Below are 19,171 nucleotides of genomic sequence, written 5' to 3' on the forward strand. Positions count from 1 at the left end.
CAAATCAGAATGAGTTTATAGAGTGCTTGCTTGTAAAATTCAATCAATTTTAACTGAATATCGAATGTTTATTCGTTTGTTGGGATCAGCTGCAATTTTACACGTCGTTGAATTTTCAAAATTATTTGCTATGTAATTATAAAAAAAATCACAATAGTAGGTAAAGAATTTAAAAAAATCGATATACAGACACTATGTGTTTCCCAGATCCAGCAGTTTCGAAGATACTTCGAGGAAAGCCAGAACCGCCACGAAATCTATCGCGCTGTGTGTGAAACTGACTATCAGCTGAATTCCGACATCAAAACTTTCGACGAGATGACCGCATCGTGTAAGAAGAAGGAGTTGCATGGGGCGCAAACCCATAAGCTGGAGCTGGAATATGTCGACAAAGCTTGAAGCCAAAAACGAAAACAGCTTCAACGTCCTTCAAAGCCGTTGTCAGAAGATTAGTTTAGAGAACATTCTAAATTTCATTTTTTCTTGTTAGTTCCACCTATTTGTTAGTTTTTTGATGAAGCTTTTTTAGTTTCTATTGTTTCAAGTTGTTGTTTCCAATGTTTTAGTAGTTTTTTAACGCATCCTTGACCCAATAATAAGTGTAAACTAACCGGTTATCATTCCCAATAAAAATTACAATTACAAAGTGGCGTCGAACACGTGGCTGGTGCGGGGTGAACTCTTCTCAGTAACAGAAGGATCCATGGTAGCCATCCAGGACCGGGTAATTGCGACGAAAAATTATCGGCTACGAAAGGCACGGCAAATGCTGGGTAAAGCGTACCATTGGTACTTCGCGTACCTGAAGGAATAAAATAGACCCCATTTTGCGGACCTTAGCCTCTTACCCAGCAACTCATATCCCTACCCCCTCGTAGTGCTGACCGGGATACGAGCAACCTTAGGGAAGATCGGGTAACCAACCCCGGTACTTCGCGTACCTAAAGGAATAAAATAGACCCCATCTCGCGGTCCTTAGCCTCTTACCCAGCAACTCATATCCCTATCTTCTCGTGGTGCTGACCGGGATACGAGCAACCTTAGGGAAGATCGGGTGGGAATTATGGTCTTATGCTGACAGGGAAGGCGGGGTTTGCTCCTCTTCAGAGGTGCAAATCTTATTGAGCGTCTGTACTCCATGTTAGGAGCGGCTCAAAACAGCGAATGTTCTCCATGTTAGGGACGGCTGATCATCGTCCGAGCGCCAGCGAGGGGCTCTAAGTGAAACTGTGTATTATGGTCCACCGGAATTAAGAAGGAATGGCCCTTCGGAAATTTGGTGTTTGGTGTCAGGCCCCCGAAGCTAGCAAAAAAAACTTACGCAACGAATAATCAACAAGAGAGTACGGACCGGAACCATCGGCGAAGACCACTGCGACGAAAAGGGACTAGCAATTGGAAACTCGGTTCGTGGAACTGCGAATCTCTCAATTTCATCGGGAGCACACGCATATTCCCCGATGTGCTCAATGACCGTGGATTCGGCATCGTAGCGCTGCAGGAGGTTTATTGGAAGGGATCAACTGTGCGAACGTTTAGAGGTAATCATACCATCTACCAGAGCTGCGGCAACACACACGAGCTGGGAACAGCTTTCATAGTGATGGGCAATATGCAAAGGCGCGTGATCGGGTGGTGGCCGATCAACGAGAGAATGTGCAGGTTGAGGATCATAGACCGGTTTTCAACTTCAGCATAATCAACGTCCATAGCCAACACTCCGGAAGCACTGATGATGATAAGAACGCATTCTACGCGCAGCTGGAACGTGAGTATGACGGCTGCCCAAGCCACGACGTCAGAATCATCATAGGAGGTTTGAACGCTCAGGGTGGCCAAGAGGAGGAGTTTATGCCGACTATTGGAAAGTTCAGCGCTCACCGGCTGACGAACAAAAACGGCCTACGACTAATTGATTTCGCCGCTTCCAACATAGCCTTCCGTATCGGTACACCTGGAGATCACCACTGCAGACAGAATCACAAATCGACCACGTTCTGATTGATGGACGGCACTTCTCCGACATTATCGACGTTAGGACATATCGTTGCGCTAACATCGACTCTGATCACTATCTGGTGATGGTTAAACTGCGCCCAAAACTATCCGTCATCAACAATGTTCGGAACCGATGACCGCCGCGGTACGACCTAGAGCGATTGAAGCAACCTGATGTCGTCACTGCATACGCGCAGCATCTCGAGGCAGCGTTGCCGGAAGAGTGTGAGCTCGATGGGGCCCCTCTTGAGGACTGCTGGAATACAGTCAAAGCAGCCATTAACGATGTAGCGGAGAACAACGTCGGGTATGTGGGACGAAGTCGACGGAACGTTGGGTTCAACAAGGAGTGCAGACAGATTCTGGAGGAGAAGGACGCAACACGGGCGGTCGCGCTGCACCAAGGTACCCGGCTGAAATTGGAACGTTATAGACGGAAGCGGAGACAGCAGATCCGCCTTTTTCAGGAGAAGAAACGCCGCCTGGAAGAAGCGGAGTGCGAGGAGATGAAACAGCTGTGACGTTCTCAAGAAAGACGCAAGTTCTATCAGAAACTCAACGCATCCCGCAAAGGCTTCGTGCCGCGAGCCGAAATGTGCAGGGATAAGGATGGGAGCATCTTGAAGAACGAACGTGTGGTGATCGAAAGGTGGAAGCAGCACTATGAAGAACATTTAAATGGCGCTGAGAGTACAGGCAGTGAAAGTCAAGGCAGCGGAGGAAATGACTACGTCAGTTCAGCGCACGATGGAAGCCAACCAGCCCCCACCCTGAGGGAAGTTAAGGATGTTTTTTCAAAGCTTTATTTAATTTATTTAAAGCGGCCGCTCGACATCTTTACTGCCCAGCAAATCCTTTAAAAATGCCGTGAATACCAGATCCCAACGCACCATCTGTTCATTGATTTCAAGGCGGCATACGACAGTATAGACCGCGTAGAGCTATGGAAAATTATGAACGAGAACAGCTTCCCTGGGAAGCTTACCAGACTGATAAAAGCAACGGTGGATGGTGTGCAAAACTGTGTGAAGATTTCGGTCGAACACTCCAGTTCCTTCGAATCGCGCCGGGTACTAAGACAAGGTGATGGACTTTCGTACCTGTTGTTCAACATTGCGCTAGAAGGTGTCATGCGAACACCCGAGTGTAACAGCCGGGGTTCGATGTTCAACAGATCCAGTCAATTTATTCGTTTCGCGGATGACATGGACATTGTCGACCGAACATTTGTCAAGGTGGCAGAAATGTACACCCGCCTGAAACGTGAAGCAACAAAAATTGGACTGGTGCTGAATGCATCGAAGACAAAGTACATGCTTTTGGGCGGAACCGAGCGCGACAGGGCCCTTTGAGGTGGTCGAGGAATTCTTCTGATAACAATGTTAGTCGTGAAATACCAAGGCGCATCATCTGTGGATGTCGGGCCTACTACGGGCTTCAGAAGAAACTGCGGTTAAAAAAGATTCGCCACCGCACCAAATGTGTCATGTACAAGACGCTAATAAGACCGGTAGTCCTCTACGGACACGAAACATGGACAATGCTCGAGGAGGACTTGCAAGCACTCGGATTATTCGAGAGACGGGTGCTTAGGACCACCTTTGGCGGCGTGTAAGAAGACGGTGTGTGGCAGCGGAGAATGAAACACGAGCTCACCCAGCACTACGGTGAACCCAGTATTCAGAAGGTAGTAAGCCGGTAGGGTACGATGGGCAGGACATGTTGCAAGAATGCCGGACAGCAACCCTGCAAAGATGGTGTTCGCTTAAGATCCGGCAGGTACGAGACGGCGCGGAGCACAGCGAGCAAGGTGGCAGACCAGGTGCAGAACGATTTAGCGAACGACGACTCGAACCGTGTATTGTGGCGTCAAATTGCTGATTCAGTGTTATCTGTTTAGATGTAAACTAAATAAATGAAATAGTGCACGAAAACGAGGGGGCCGCTGAACGAAGTGCAATTCAGTAGGAGACATATCGTATCCGGGTGTTCAGCCTTAGCTGATTCAGCCTATCTCGGTCGCCAAGATTGTGCACTAGGGTGGCTCAAAAAACACTTTTTCAAATTTTTTGAACCTCTTTTTCGGTTCTATTTGATGCCCTGATGCTCTGGACAAAATTTCAGCTAAATCGGTCAACGTTTGGGTGGTGATAAACTCGTTAGAAGTTTATATGGAAAAATGTATGCAGAAACATCCAAAAACAGTGATTTGCAGTTGGAAGGCAATATTTACAATCAAGAACAATGATACTCATTCAGTTCTTGTAGAATTAAATACAGAATGTTATGCTGAAAACCGCGAGAAGATTAGAGTTAATTAGGCAAAGATATTAGCATTTTACTGGAGTGTTGTAGGGGTGAATTTATTTCTTTTCAAAGGTAAAAGAAACGAAATTTGCTTAAACCTCACTTCAGAGAAATGCTAATAACTTAGCCGGGCAAACTCTAATCTTCTCGCGGTTTTCTGCATAGCATTCTGTATTCAATTCTTCAAGATCTGAATAAGTATCATAGTTCTTCATCGAAAGTTGTGCCGTCCAACTGCAATTCACTGTTTTTGGATGTTTCTGCATACATTTTTGCATATAAACTTCCAACGAGTTTAGCACCGCCCAAACGTTGACCGATTTGGCTGAAATTTTATCCAGAGCATCAGGGCATCAAATAGAACCGAATAAGAGGGCGGCCCATAAAAAAAATGAAAAAAGTTTTTCCCATACTAATTTGAGCCACCCTATTGTGCACCAACAGCTTGCTTTAAAGAGCAACTGGGTTAATCAGTTTGTCGCCTACTACAAGAACCGTTTGTTTGAGAAACTTCATATGTAACATTTTTGGTAAAATAAGATTTTCATATATTCTGAATCCTCGTCCAAAAATACGTATTCTGGCAAAAAATACGAAAAAAAAAAATTTTGTTCAGGAATGTATGATTTTTTTTCGTTTGTTTGAGAAACTACATATGTCCACGCACTTTGAAGAGCAATTGTGGAGTACTACTTACAGTTTTAGCACTGGAAGAGCCCCGGAGTGTTGAGTTTTGCCAAAAACTATTGATCTGTATCGAAGAAATCGAAAGATTCGGAGCCAATTTGTTCAAAAACAGTTTTTGTTGTTTTATCCAAATTGTGTAAAATGGATATATGCAGTTTCTCAAACAAATTATTCAAATGTGTGCCCAACCCGGTTCTGGAAAATTGTTCCGTGAAGCTATACTGGGATCGCGAGATCTTAACGGATGTACTCATTCGTGTCAATCGGCTCGATATTGTGGGCTACGACAAAAGAATGAAGCGAGTAACCCTCACCGACATTGCTGTATCGCTAGACCATGATATCCTAACAGTATGCTCCAACAAGATAACGAAGTACCACGACTTGGCGGAGGAGTTGAAGCAGATGTTGTACCTGTACTGCCCTGTAGGAATCCCATTAAACATGGGACAAATATGCGTATGCCGGCAGTGTAGGACGGGCGTATAATTCCGGTTGTTGTCTCAGCAACTGAAATCGTCCCGAAATCTTTTCTGAGATCCTTAGAAGAGCTGGAAATATCTCATAACCTCCATAGCATCCAAAAGACAGTGGTTCTTGCCAAAGTGCCAAAATTCTATAATAATAATACTTTGAGAAGACAAAATCAATTCCTAAGTTGTCTGACCTCCTCTGACCTTTCAAAGAGCAAATGGATTTACAAATAATACTGATAACAAAGAACAGAGTAAAAGCACGATGATCAATCAATTTCAACATCATCTCAAGTTACTATTGGCGTTACATTATTCATGGATTATTAAGTGAAATGGTTCAATCTTTTAAATATATTTACACTATCTGATGTCTTTTTAAGTTTGATATGATCTTCTTCTTCATCGTCAATACTGCCTGTTGATGCCACGCTGGAATCTGCGTTGAACATATTTCCAGAAGAAGTTGCTGTTTCCACTGTAGAATTTGGAGTTGCTAGAGATAAATATTTAAAAAATTAACATTAAAAAATTGTTTATGCATAAAGAGCAAAATAAATATAATTACAAATATTTGGCGTGCTATTATTCTGGCCTCTTGAATTTGATGTTGAGTCAGGTATATCATCAGATGGCAACTCACAACCTTGGCATGACTTTTTAGAGTTAGATTCTGAAATAATGAAAATATAATAAGAATGACAATTAAGAAATTAATTACTTCGATTTTTTTTAGTTGCAATACAAACCTTTCAAGTCATCTTTGCTAGAATCCTCATCATCAGTTTTAGATAATGTTTGACGCTTGTGTTTCATTCGTCTGTTTTGAAACCATACTTTAACCTACAATAAATAAAATAAAAATTTGGTTAATTTAAAAACGTGTATAGATTTAGATACCCATTATTTTTGCCTTTCTCGTACTAAGTACGAGTAAAGGTTATATATTCGCTCCAAAACCAAACTTTCTATAGAATGCCCTGAGACCCATAGTGTTATATACCAATCGACTCAGTTCGACGAATTGAGGTGATATCTGCGTGTGTGTCTGTGTGCCAAAAAGTCTAGTTCACTTTTTGGGCAATTACCCTTAACGGATTTGCTTACAACAAGTTGAATTCAACTGGGAATCCTGTCCAATTGTTTCGTATTGAAAATTAGCCGGATCGAAATTGGAAGCTATGGCCAAAATGCAATCTTTTAAATCTAAAAACGCGTAAAAAAGTTTTGCTCGCTTTTTGGGCACTTATCCTTAACCAATTTGCTCACAACAATTGCTTTCGGCTGGGAATCCTGTTTCATTATTTCCTATTGAAAATTGACCGGATCGGACAATGGGCTTGGAAGTTATGACCAACATACAATCTTTTTAAACCAAAACGCGTAAAACAGTTTAGCTCACTTTTTGGCACTTATCCTTAACCGATTTATAACAACAAGTTACATTCGGTTAGGAATCCTGTCCCATTATTTTATGGGTTCGAAATCTATGGCCAAAGTACAATCTTTATAAACCAAAAACGCGTAAAAAAGTTAGCTCACTTTTTGGGTACCGTAATCCGGGGGAACATTGATCACTGGGGTAACATTGTTCAGTTTCTCCACTTTTAAGAAATTAATAAAATATCATTTCCTGTTATAACAATTTCTTATTGTGAGTTAGGTATCTTAATCTTGACTAAATTTGCTGCTGAATGATATAACCTTCGGATGAATTTGCATTTATTTTTCGCCAAAATTTGAACAGCAAGCTGCCAAAAAAGCACTTAAAACAAGTATAATAACAAAAAGTAGAGGATTGTATTAAAGATATGACCGCAAATTGAACGTAGAATTACGTATAGTGCAAAGAGGATACGAAATTTGATAATCAACATTTTATACATGTTCAATGTTTATGCCGGATGGCTAATAACCGAAATGAAGGCAATTTACTGTTAAAGTGCAATTTCAACATTGGCTGGCGAAATTAAATTTTTATATAGTTAAATGCATTAAATCAATTGAAAAAAATTATAATGAGCGTCTTAGGGGAAAATGTTACAACGTTAAAATACTGCAAACTTCCATTTACTTCCACTATATTCACTTATGTATCATCAGATACGTATTTCGTTTTCTACTTCAAAACTTCTTCAGTGTTTTGTTATCGACTACAAAACACTGAAGAAGTTTTCAAGTAGAAAACGAAATACGTATCTGATGATCCATAAGTGAATATAGTGGAAGTAAATGGAAGTTTGAAGTATTTTAACCTTGATTAAAACATTCCGTGCCGATAGTTCGAACGAGCCTGTGTGCTGTGTCTCATCGCGGATTGTGTTCGGTAGTGCGAGTTGTATTGTGTGGTGCTATTCCTACCTACGGATCCAAGGCGATCGCTGTCGGCGAGTGAAGTAGCTGCTTCTGGCGACGCCAGTGAAGCAGGCTATTGTTACTGCTGCTACCTACAGCAGCAGGCGCAGATAAGTGGAAGAGATTGCTTTATTGTTCTCCCGTCACAGAGCGGAACTAATAGACACAAATTGAATTAGTTTTTTTTCTTGATTTTGTGTTTCTAGTAAGCTATTAGTTGTAAGTTAGCATAAGCAATAATTATCCTTCCACCTTGCGAGGTGAGAATGGAGGCAGAGACAGTAGGAGGCAATGGGCCTCCAAAAGATAGTACTCGCACACGATTGTACCATGCGGCTTCGCCTGGGCCTTGGGTTGTTTACTTTCGGCAGAAAGTGAAGAGCCTAGATTTTCTGGGCATAAAACGAGATTTGACGCGTCGTTTTACGAAGCTTGAATTCAGCCAAATCAACAGGAACAAACTACGCATCACCGCACCTACATACCAGGTGGCGAATGAAATTGCTGGCGACAGGGCGTACAATGTTGAATATTTAGTTTATGTGCCCTCGCGGGAGGTCGAGATAGAAGGCGTAATCAACGCAGCGAGCTTGACTTGCAAGGATGTGCTTGCAGGGAAAGGTCGCCTAAAGAACGCCCTGCAATCTACCGTGGATATTCTGGAATGCAAGGAATTGCATTCAGCAGCCACGGTAGATGGCAAAAAGGTTTATTCCAAGTCAGGCTCGCTTCGGGTGACATTCGCCGGTTCGATGCTTCCAAAATATGTCGATATAGAAAATATGTTGTTTCCGGTGTGTCTTTTTGTGCCAAAGGTATTTAATTGTACCAACTGCAAACAACTTGGTCACACTGTCAAATTTTGTGACAACAAACCACGTTGTGGCAAATGCTTAGAAAGACATCGGGAGGAGTTCTGCCAGCAACAAGCAACAAAATGTGCTTATTGTGGTTTGAACCCTCCCCATGGTTTGCAAGAATGCCCGGTGTACAAAAAGCGCACCCAAAAAGTGAAGCGCTCGTTGGTACAGCGCTCCAAGCAGTCGTATGCGGAAATGGTTAGGTCGCAAGACACATCCGCCACAGCCACTGCATCGACTGCTATTTCAGCCACCGTTCGTGTAAGTGATTATTATGATTCCATATCAATTGACGAATTGAACTCTGACGCAGCCGACATGGATGATTCTGCGGAGGTACACGTGCCCGAAAAGAGGAAGCAACCGTCTTCCCCGGGATCGCGCCGTAAGAGAACAAAAGTCATCCACAAAAGCTTGCCAAAATCTGAAGGTAATGGGGGTTTATTTAAAATCCCGAAGCAATCTGTCCCTACTGCTTCTTTTGATGCTAGTTGCAGTAAGACATTCCCGCCATTGCCTAAATCCGATGTTTCGAAGAAACATCCGGCTAGGAGAATCAACGAAAGAAAAAAACATATTCGCACTTCTAGAAAAAGTATTCCGTCCAAGCGAGGATTGATCTCCTTTAAGGACCTTGTGGACCGTTTTTTGAACTTGTTCAATATTCCGAATTCATTGAGGCCAATCATTGACCTCTTTATTCCAACAGTTGAAAGTTATCTGAAGCAATTGACTGTTTCATGGCCCCTTCTTGCAGAAATTGTATCTTTCGATGGATAATACGGCCATTACCGAAGATACAATCACTGTACTGCAGTGGAACTGTCATAGTCTGAAAAATAAATTAGACGTGTTCAAGTTTTTGATTCGCAATTCCGATTGCGATATATTTGCACTCTGTGAAACATGGCTTTCTTCTGAAGATGAAATCAACTTCCACGATTTTAACATTATTCGCCAAGATCGGGATGATCATTATGGTGGCGTTCTTTTGGGGATCAAAAAATGCTACTCCTTCTACAGAATTCCCATTCCGACTGTTCCCGGCTTAGAAATCGTCGCATGTGAAGAATAAAGATCTTTGCATAGCTTCAGTGTACATTCCTCCAAATGCCTCTATTAATCGTCGAAATTTTGGAGCGCAGTCTCCCTCCTATCATCTCCAGTATTGATATTGGGTGATATGAACGCACATGGTATTGGATGGGGCGAAACGTATGACGATTATAGAGCGCCTATTTTCTATGATTTGTGTGACAATTTCAATTTGAATATTTTGAACACTGGTGAAGTAACTCGAATTGGACCAAATGGTCAACAAAGCCGTATTGATCTGTCTTTATGTTCAAATTCACTATCATTAGATTTCACGTGGAAGGCAATTCATGATTCAAGAACCCATGGTAGTGATCATATGCCGATAGTTACCACAATTAAAAGTAGCTATCAACAATCTGAGCCAGTTAATGTTCCTTTCGACCTCACGAAAAACATTGACTGGCCAAAATTTGCATCGGCGGTAAAAATTGGTATTGAATCAACTGATACTCTTCCACCTTTGGATGAATATCGATTCCTTACTGAGTTGATTCAAAAAAGCGCACTAGAAGCTCAGAAACGACGCGTTCCAAGTACATATGTCATAAGAAGACCAGCCACTCCTGGATGGGATGATGAATGTACTAAGTTGTATTCTGAGAAATCTGATGCCTTCAAGGCCTTCCGTAAACATGGAAGGTCTGAGCTTTTCGAAGAGTATTTGAGACTTGAAAGAAAGCTCAAAAATATTCTCAATGCTAAAACACGTAGCTACTGGCGACGTTTTGTCGAGGGACTATCACGAGAAACCTCAATGAAAATACTTTGGAAAACGGCCCGAACATGCGGAACCGCATTTCCACTAACGAGAGTGAAGAATACTCCAATCGATGGATATTCAACTTCGCAAAAAAAGGTCTGTCCAGATTCCGTACCAGCAGAACCGCTATTTCGAGAATCAGTCACTGATCCCGGTTCTTTGGGTGGACCATTCTCAATGCTGGAACTTTCTATGTCTCTTCTTTCATCGAATAACTCTGCTCCGGGATGCGATAACATCAAATTCAATCTTCTTAAAAACCTCCCAGATATCGCTAAAAGACGATTACTTGACCTGTACAACTGTTTCATGGAGTACAACATTGTGCCACCTGAATGGCGACAGGTCAAAGTAATAGCTATTCAAAAGCCTGGGAAACCAGCGTCTAATCACAATTCATACCGACCGATTGCCATGCTATCATGCATGAGAAAATTATTGGAGAAAATGATCCTTTCAAGAGTCGACCATTGGGTCGAAGAAAATGCATTGCTTTCAAATACTCAGTTTGGATTTAGAAAAGGGAAAGGAACAAACGATTGTCTGGCGTTGCTTTCTTCAGATATACAACTGGCCTTTGCGCACAAGGAGCAATTGGCTTCAGTATTCTTGGACATTAAGGGCGCTTTTGATTCAGTTTCCATAGAAGTACTGTCAGACAATCTGCACAGTAGTGGATTACCCGTTATTTTGAACAATTTCTTGTATAATTTGTTGTCAGAAAAACAAATGAACTTCACACTCGGCACTCTGACAACTTCCAGAAATAGCTACATGGGCCTTCCCCAAGGATCATGTTTAAGTCCCTTGCTTTATAATTTCTATGCTAAAGATATTGACAATTGTTTGGAAGAACAATGCACGCTGAGACAACTTGCAGATGATGCCGTGGTCTCTCTAAGAGGTGCATGTGCAGATGTCTTGCAAGGACCATTGCAAAGTACGCTAGATAATCTGACTGTTTGGGCCAGACATTTAGGGATCGAGTTTTCACCGCAAAAAAACTCAGTTGGTTGTGTTTTCTAGGAAGCGGTACTCTGCTCAACTGAAACTTAAGCTGTTGAATGATGACATCAACCAATCTTTATCTTCTAAATACCTTGGGGTCGTGTTTGATTCTAAATGTACCTGGAAACTCCATTTTGAGTATTTGATAGAAAAATGCCGGAAAAGGATCAATTTTCTACGTTCTATCTCCTGCTCACCCGGAAGACCTCATCAAACTCTATAGAACGACTATTCTCTCTGTTTTAGAGTATGGCTCTTTCTGCTTCCTCTCAGCAGCTGATTGCCACCTGATCAAATTGGAACGAATTCAATATCGTTGTTTGCGTATAGCCCTTGGCTGTATGCATTCAACGCATAACATGAGCCTAGAGGTGCTTGCTGGAGTCACTCCTTTAAAGCACCGTTACTGGGAGCTCTCACTAAGAATACTCATCAAATGTGGAACAAGTAACACACTTGTCCTAGATAAGTTCGAAAAAATGCTTGAACTGACTTGTCGTTCAAGATTCCTTATAGTTTATCTTAACTACATATCAACAGATCTTTGTCTTCCGTGTTATAATAATTGGCGTAACTAATGAAAAATTCTAGGGGGGGGCTAACTTTTATATTAAGTTTTAACTTTAACGCTCGAAACATTTCAAATGATGTTCATTGACGCTCGGCCCTGACATAAAAATTTAGTGATCCCGTAGGATGATGTAAAAAATCAATACCTACTCATCAAATATTTAGCAACAAATTAACTTACATTAACGAATTTAAGCATATTTTCATAAAACAAGTCATAAACTGTCTGATAAGCTGCACGAGTTATCATCCAACTTCATTTTTTACGCCTACTGAGACATGTTCACTGGTTACACTGCTGCAGCGACAACAGCAGCTTTTAGAGAATCAGAATAAGTTTGCAAAGTATCTAAAATCCATCCGAAAGAATACCAAGATCTTTCTAATTTAACTGCTAGTTACCCCTCCTTGAAATCTAAGAAATTTGCCAATCATAAGAAGCCTACCGTCGCTGAGAGTACAGGCAGTGAAAGTCAAGGCAGCGGAGGAGATGACTACGTCAGTTCAGCGGACGATGGAAGCCAACCAGCCCCCACCTTGAGGGAAGTTAAGGATGCCATTCAACAGCTAAAGACCAATAAAGCAGCTGGTAAGGATGGTATCGGAGCTGAGCTCATCAAGATGGGCCCGGAAAAGCTGGCCACTTGCCTGCACAAACTGATAGTCAGAATCTGGGAAACCGAACAGCTACCGGAGGAGTGGAAGGAAGGGGTTATATGCCCCATCTACAAGAAAGGCGACAAACTGGAGTGTGAGAACTTTCGAGCGATCACCATCCTTAATGCCGCCTACAAAGTGATATCCCAGATCATCTTCCGTCGTCTGTCACCATTAGTGAACGAGTTCGTGGGAAGTTATCAAGCCGGCTTCGTTGACGGCCGCTCGACAACGGACCAGATCTTTACTGTACGGCAAATCCTTCAAAAATGCCGTGAATACCAGGTCCCAACGCACCATCTGTTCGTTGATTTCAAGGCGGCATACGACAGTATAGACCGCGTAGAGCTATGGAAAATTATGGACGAGAACAGCTTCCCTGGGAAGCTTACCAGACTGATCAAAGCAACGGTGGATGGTGTGCAAAACTGTGTGAAGATTTCGGGCGAACACTCCAGTTCGTTCGAATCGCGCCGGGGACTAAGACAAGGTGATGGACTTTCGTGCCTGTTGTTCAACATTGCGCTAGAAGGTGTCATGCGGAGAGCCGGGTGTAACAGCCGGGGTACGATTTTCAACAGATCCAGTCAATTTATTTGCTTCGCGGATGACATGGACATTGTCGGCCGAACATTTGCAAAGGTGGCAGAACTGTACACCCGCCTGAAACGTGAAGCAACAAAAGTTGGACTGGTGGTGAATGCGTCAAAGACAAAGTACATGCTTGTGGGCGGAACCGAGCGCGACAGGGCCCGCCTGGGAAGCAGTGTTACGATAGACGGGGATACCTTCGAGGTGGTCGAGGAATTCGTCTACCTCGGATCCTTGCTAACGGCTGACAACAACGTTTGTCGCGAAATACGAAGGCGCATCATCTGTGGAAGTCGGGCCTACTACGGGCTCCAGAAGAAACTGCGGTCGAAAAAGATTCGCCACCGCACCAAATGTGTCATGTACAAGACGTTAATAAGACCGGTTGTCCTCTACGGACATGAAACATGGACAATGCTCGAGGAGGACTTGCAAGCACTCGGAGTATTCGAGAGACGGGTGCTTAGGATCATCTTTGGCGGTGAGCAAGAAGACGGTGTGTGGCGGCGAAGAATGAACCATGAGCTCGCCCAACTCTACGGCGAACCCAGTATCCAGAAGGTAGCTAAAGCCGGAAGGGTACGATGGGCAGGACATGTTGCAAGAATGCCGGACAGCAACCCTGCAAAGATGGTGTTCGCTTCCGATCCGGCAGGTACGAAACGGCGTGGAGCGCAGCGAGCGAGATGGGCAGACCAGGTGCAGAACGACTTGGCGAGCGTGGGGCGTATACGAGGATGGAGAGATGCGGCCTCGAACCGTGCATTGTGGCGTCAAATTGTTGATTCAGTGTTATCTGTTTAGATGTTAACTAAATAAATGAATGAATGAAATGAAGAAGCCTACCGTGATAATTGAAATGCGCTGCATCTTTTAGAATTAGTTTTAGTTAGAAAGCTAAAGATCATACGCTTGCTCGATTTATATAATAAATACGCACAAAACTCTAAAAAAAACTTGAAAATCTTAGAGAATTATTCATTTGCTGATAGAGTCCGTTTCAAGATCAAGATTTGTTAGAACATCTACGGTCCTCTAAGCAATAGTAAGGATTCTGTGCTATTTAAAACAAAGGCAACTTGTCCAAAACTTCATGTTTACTCAATATCAAGACTAGTTCAATATTTTACTCGAAGTTTCTTTATTCAATCAAAATCTAAGAAATTTCAAATTTGTTAAAAGGATATCTGGCAGGAATGTAATATCCTAATAACCTATAACAAAAAATATGTAAGCGAATAGATTCAACTTGCTGTAGAGAGGGATTGGATAATGAAGATAATTCATTCTCTGCTTCAATTCTCTGCTTCTGCTTCGTATAATCAGAGGACTAAATATGTGCAATACTTATGTAAAGTAACAAATTTTCTAGGGGGGGCTAGTTAGATTCTAGGTGGGGCTAAAGCCCCCCTAGCCCCCCTGTAGTTCCGCCAATGGTTATAATCCATCTCGAGTTCACTTCACCAACGACAGTTCCTCCATTGAATACGATCTGTCCATGAAACATGCCATTCAAGGAATACCACATCATCTTCGAAAAATATCCATTCCCTCACTTTTTTCCGAAAAATATGAACATGTCAATTGCAACAACAGATATTTCACTGATGGTTCTTGCATCAACGGATCCACTGGCTTCGGTGTTTTCAATGTGACTTCAACCACCTTCCGAAAACTTCAGGAACCGTGTTCGGTTTATGTTGCTGAGCTGGCAGCAATTGACTTCGCTTTGGGGATAATTTCCAATCAGCCCGTAGACCATTATTTCATCTTCTCGGATAGTCTTAGTTCTATCGAGGCACTCCGGTCGATGAAACCTGTTAAGCACGCATCTTACTTTCTTACAAACATAAGAGAGCAGATGCGTGTTTTGGTCGAAAGATCATTAAAGATTACCTTTGTTTGGGTCCCTTCTCACTGCTCAATCTACGGCAATGAGAAGGCAGACTCGCTGGCAAAGGTGGACGCACAGGAAGGTGAAGTTTATGATAGGGGAAGATCCATTAATTACGTAACGCAAAAATTGGGCATTTTCAACCCCCCCTCCCCCCTATGTCACACTTTTTGTATGAAGCATCTAAAAATTATGTATGGGTCGTCACACTTTGACCAACCCCCCCTCCCCCCTTTAAGCGTTACGTAATTTGTGGACGCTCCCTAGACAATACTCGAGCAACGAGTTTTTCCCGAGTTTTTCCGTCATAGTACTCTTCAGAGTTGGCAAAGGAATTGGACATTCAACGAACTTGGACGGTGGCTATTTTCTATAGTTCCTAAAGTTTCTGGGCAAGCGTGTTTCGGAGGTGAGGACTTAAGTCGAGGCTTCATTCGCACGATGTCGAGACTTATGTCCAATTACTATTCACTAAACGCACATCTGTACAGAATAAACCTTGTCGATAGCAACTTATGTAGGTGCGGAGCCGATTATGATGACCAGTAGCGCCGGGAGTGGGTGGGACACGTAGGACATGTCCTACGCATGAAAATACTTGGGTGGGACACTCGAAGCATTGTCCTACCCATGATTATGACAAGAACTTTAATACTAAATATCCCCCAGCAGCACACATGCTTCACATAGGTTGCTGAAACTCATATGTGACCGGATTTAGTCACAATCAAGTTGCTGCAACCATTTTGTCTGACTTATGCTGCTCGGGTCAAGTTAAATATTGATACAGTTATTAGATAACAAGAATCTGTAAATTAGTTAAGGAATCTTTCCTTTCACAGTTATTTAGAGGATTTACCTAATATCCAAAATATTTCTGGGTTTTGAAAAGATTTTTTCTTAAACAGTCTCTCGAGATTTTATTATGATTCCAGGACATCCAACATTGATTCAAGGAGGCCTGAAGGTTTTCACCGCAAGAAGTCTAATTTTTTTTACCGTTTTCTGGTATTTCGTAAATTTGTTGAAAACTGTAATGGTCCTTGATGAGTCAGAAATATTCTTGAAAGTACATTTTTTGAATTCCTTAAAGTTTCTTGGGAAACCACACAATATAAAATGTACATTTGTTCTCTCTGCATTCACTACGCAAAAGTCCAAAATCCTGAGTGCCACAAATAATGGCATAAATACTCTTTGAGATTCATGAAGATTTCTGAAAATCCTTTACGAGATATGATAATCCTTTAAGGTTTTTGGTCGATTTGAAGTTACTAGTGTGGTCTCTAGCCTTCCGAAATTCCAATGGTTTCCTGAATAGTTAGAAAGATAGTGATATCCGCTTGACACCATTAAAAATCTGCATAGAATGTCTTGAATAATTTGAGTATTATACCAGGACATATCTCTTAAAGTGCAAAGGGATTTCTTTAAACCTTAAGATATTTCTTGAAAGTAGCTTGGATTACAGAGTGTTACAGTGAAAACATTTATGAAGTTTCCGTATGCGCCACGGGAAAGGAATAATTGGTTAGTTTGGAAGATAATCTTGGTAAGCGTTCAAAAAGTCATTATTTCGGACTTAATTGTTGTGTTTCGGTTCATGAGCGATAGCACGATCCGAAATCTACTCAGCGCAATGCACGGCCGACGGCCTATGCGTCATGAGAAGAATCGTTCTTCTTTCGATCAAATCATGCGCACTACAGAATAATGATCTATCAAACATTAAATTATTTATCTTCTTTGTTTCTCGACGAGAAAATAACCACGCACGCCCATTGCCTTCTGTATTCTGAGGAGGATCGCGCTTTTTTTTTTTCGATCGAAACGACGGGTACCACAGAAGCACGGTCCATCAAGCTTCTGCATTCTCTCTCTTGGTAGGCGATAGCATAGCTGAGAAAACTTCATAAATGTTTTCACTGTAACACTCTGTAATCCAAGCTACTTTCAAGAAATATCTTAAGGTTTAAAGAAATCCCTTTGCACTTTAAGAGATGAGGCATTCCACGGGGGCATGTCAGTCGATCCTGAGCGACCATTTCGAAAATATTTGAAACTCTGCAGTTTTTCAATTTCATCTAAATCGTCATTTTTCGATATCAAATCTTCATATTGAGTCACGACTAACTTTTCAAAAGGGTGTATGTGAAAATGGTTCAAAAATATTTAAAAAGCTGCACAGCAAAAACGGAATGTTCGATTGTTATGATTTTTTCAGCAAAGTTAGACAACTAAATGGTGATTCTTAATTTTTGTCACAAAAACTCAAATATCTCAAAACCCTATCTTTTTTCGAACGTAATTTTTTTAGGGAAAACGGTCCATTATATTAGCTATCTACCATAAAAATTTGGTGATGGTAAACTAATAAACAAAAAAGTTATGACATTTCAAACATTTCACAATTTTCACATTTAGTAAAAAAAATTTTTTTCTGTGTAAGTTATTTCGAGAATTGCAGTTTGATGCAGATTTTATTGTTAAGGGACGTGATTTAAACAAGTTGTTTTCATGATATTTTGATTTAATTATTCATAGCATCTATAAGAAACTTAGACACGATCCAGTGTTGTGATCAAAAGTATTGATAGTGTCATAATTTTCATTGCACGTGACTGGCGAAAAATTCTTTTAATAGTGTTGAAACCTGTTGATAATAACGTTGATAGAAACATATCAGAAATGTTATTTTTAAGACAAAAGCTGCAAAATCAAAGATTTATATACACGTGTACGTCTATAGTTTACCTGCAAAAATATACCTCTTAGAGAATAGACTTTATGATCGGGAGGAAACGGGTATCTTCAACAACAACAAATGCATGATAGGTACATACCATGACAATGCTCACGAAAAAGCAAAAAATTACTACTACTAAGGTTGTTAAAGATCTTATAGTAATTTTTTCTTCAGTCAAGCAAATGACACCAAACTAGTCAGTAAAAACTTAAAAGTGATTTTGTTTATTGAAATATTACGAACAACATGAGTAGCCGCTTTCTCAACTGTTGTAGGCCGTTTGATGGAAAAAAGTGTTCAAAAGAGTTACGAAATCTCACCGAAAGCACCATAGATAAACTGAAAGCGACTGGTTATGCTCCAATGTCCACATTGAATACAAATTTACGCATTTGCACGTCCTGCCGTCTAAACGTTGACAAAAGAGCAATCTGTATATCATCGGTTGAGCAGAGCGCAGGAAGTTCGAAAACGACAGCAACTGAGGAATTGCCAGATGTATCGACAACAACTGAGGAATTACCAGAAGTATTAAGTGCTGAGAGCCTTGCCACCGTACCATCAGCGAAATCTGTTTCAACAAATCAATCGGAAGATGAGTGTATCCAAAAGGTCAACATCGAACGCTTTAACGAGGGCATAGCTGGGATAAAAGTGACCTGATTAAATGGAGTAAGATGGACTACGTTTATTACCCGGAGAAAAATACCGTGAAATAAACGAAGCTGTACGAAGAAACCTCTTCAAATTAGGACCTGATGATGTGGAAAATACAGACTACGATGAGGTAATTATAAATATGAAGGAAAGGTTCTCGAATGCAGCCACGACAAGGAAAGAAAAATTATTGATTTTGTCGATGCTGCCAAGTTCGTGGTCTATTCAGGATGCCATTGATGAGTTCAAAACCAATAGAAATACAAAGTAAAAGAGGCAAAACAATTGAAGAATAACTGTCTTTCAACCAAAAATACTGGGTCTAGTACTGCATTAACAGATGAGACAAAAGAAATAGTAGTTCAATATTTTGAAGATGATGAAGTAAGTCGAGCTATGCCTGGTCAAAAAGATTATGTATCAGTAAAAAAATATGGAAAGCGTCAAGCAATCCAAAAACGATTAATGATGACGACTTTTGAAAGAAGCGTACACACGCTTCAAGGAAAT

At 41.4% G+C, this 19,171-nt stretch overlaps 1 protein-coding gene across 3 annotated transcripts in view; it reads right to left on the bottom strand.

Annotated features, from left to right (window-relative positions):
* Positions 1–19,171, bottom strand: part of LOC134219417 (homeotic protein proboscipedia) — a 100,138-nt gene that overhangs the window by 15,269 nt on the left and 65,698 nt on the right. For all 3 annotated transcript variants that reach the window (XM_062698158.1, XM_062698151.1, XM_062698142.1), the window contains 3 exons: positions 6,215–6,308; positions 6,034–6,138; positions 5,828–5,961 (listed from right to left, as the gene is read on the bottom strand). In XM_062698158.1, coding sequence (XP_062554142.1) covers positions 5,828–5,961; positions 6,034–6,138; positions 6,215–6,308 — 333 coding nt within the window. The remainder of the gene's footprint in view (positions 1–5,827; positions 5,962–6,033; positions 6,139–6,214; positions 6,309–19,171) is intronic.

Source organism: Armigeres subalbatus, chromosome 1 (genome assembly GCF_024139115.2).
Source record: "Armigeres subalbatus isolate Guangzhou_Male chromosome 1, GZ_Asu_2, whole genome shotgun sequence".
NCBI classification, from domain to species: Eukaryota; Metazoa; Arthropoda; class Insecta; order Diptera; family Culicidae; genus Armigeres; species Armigeres subalbatus.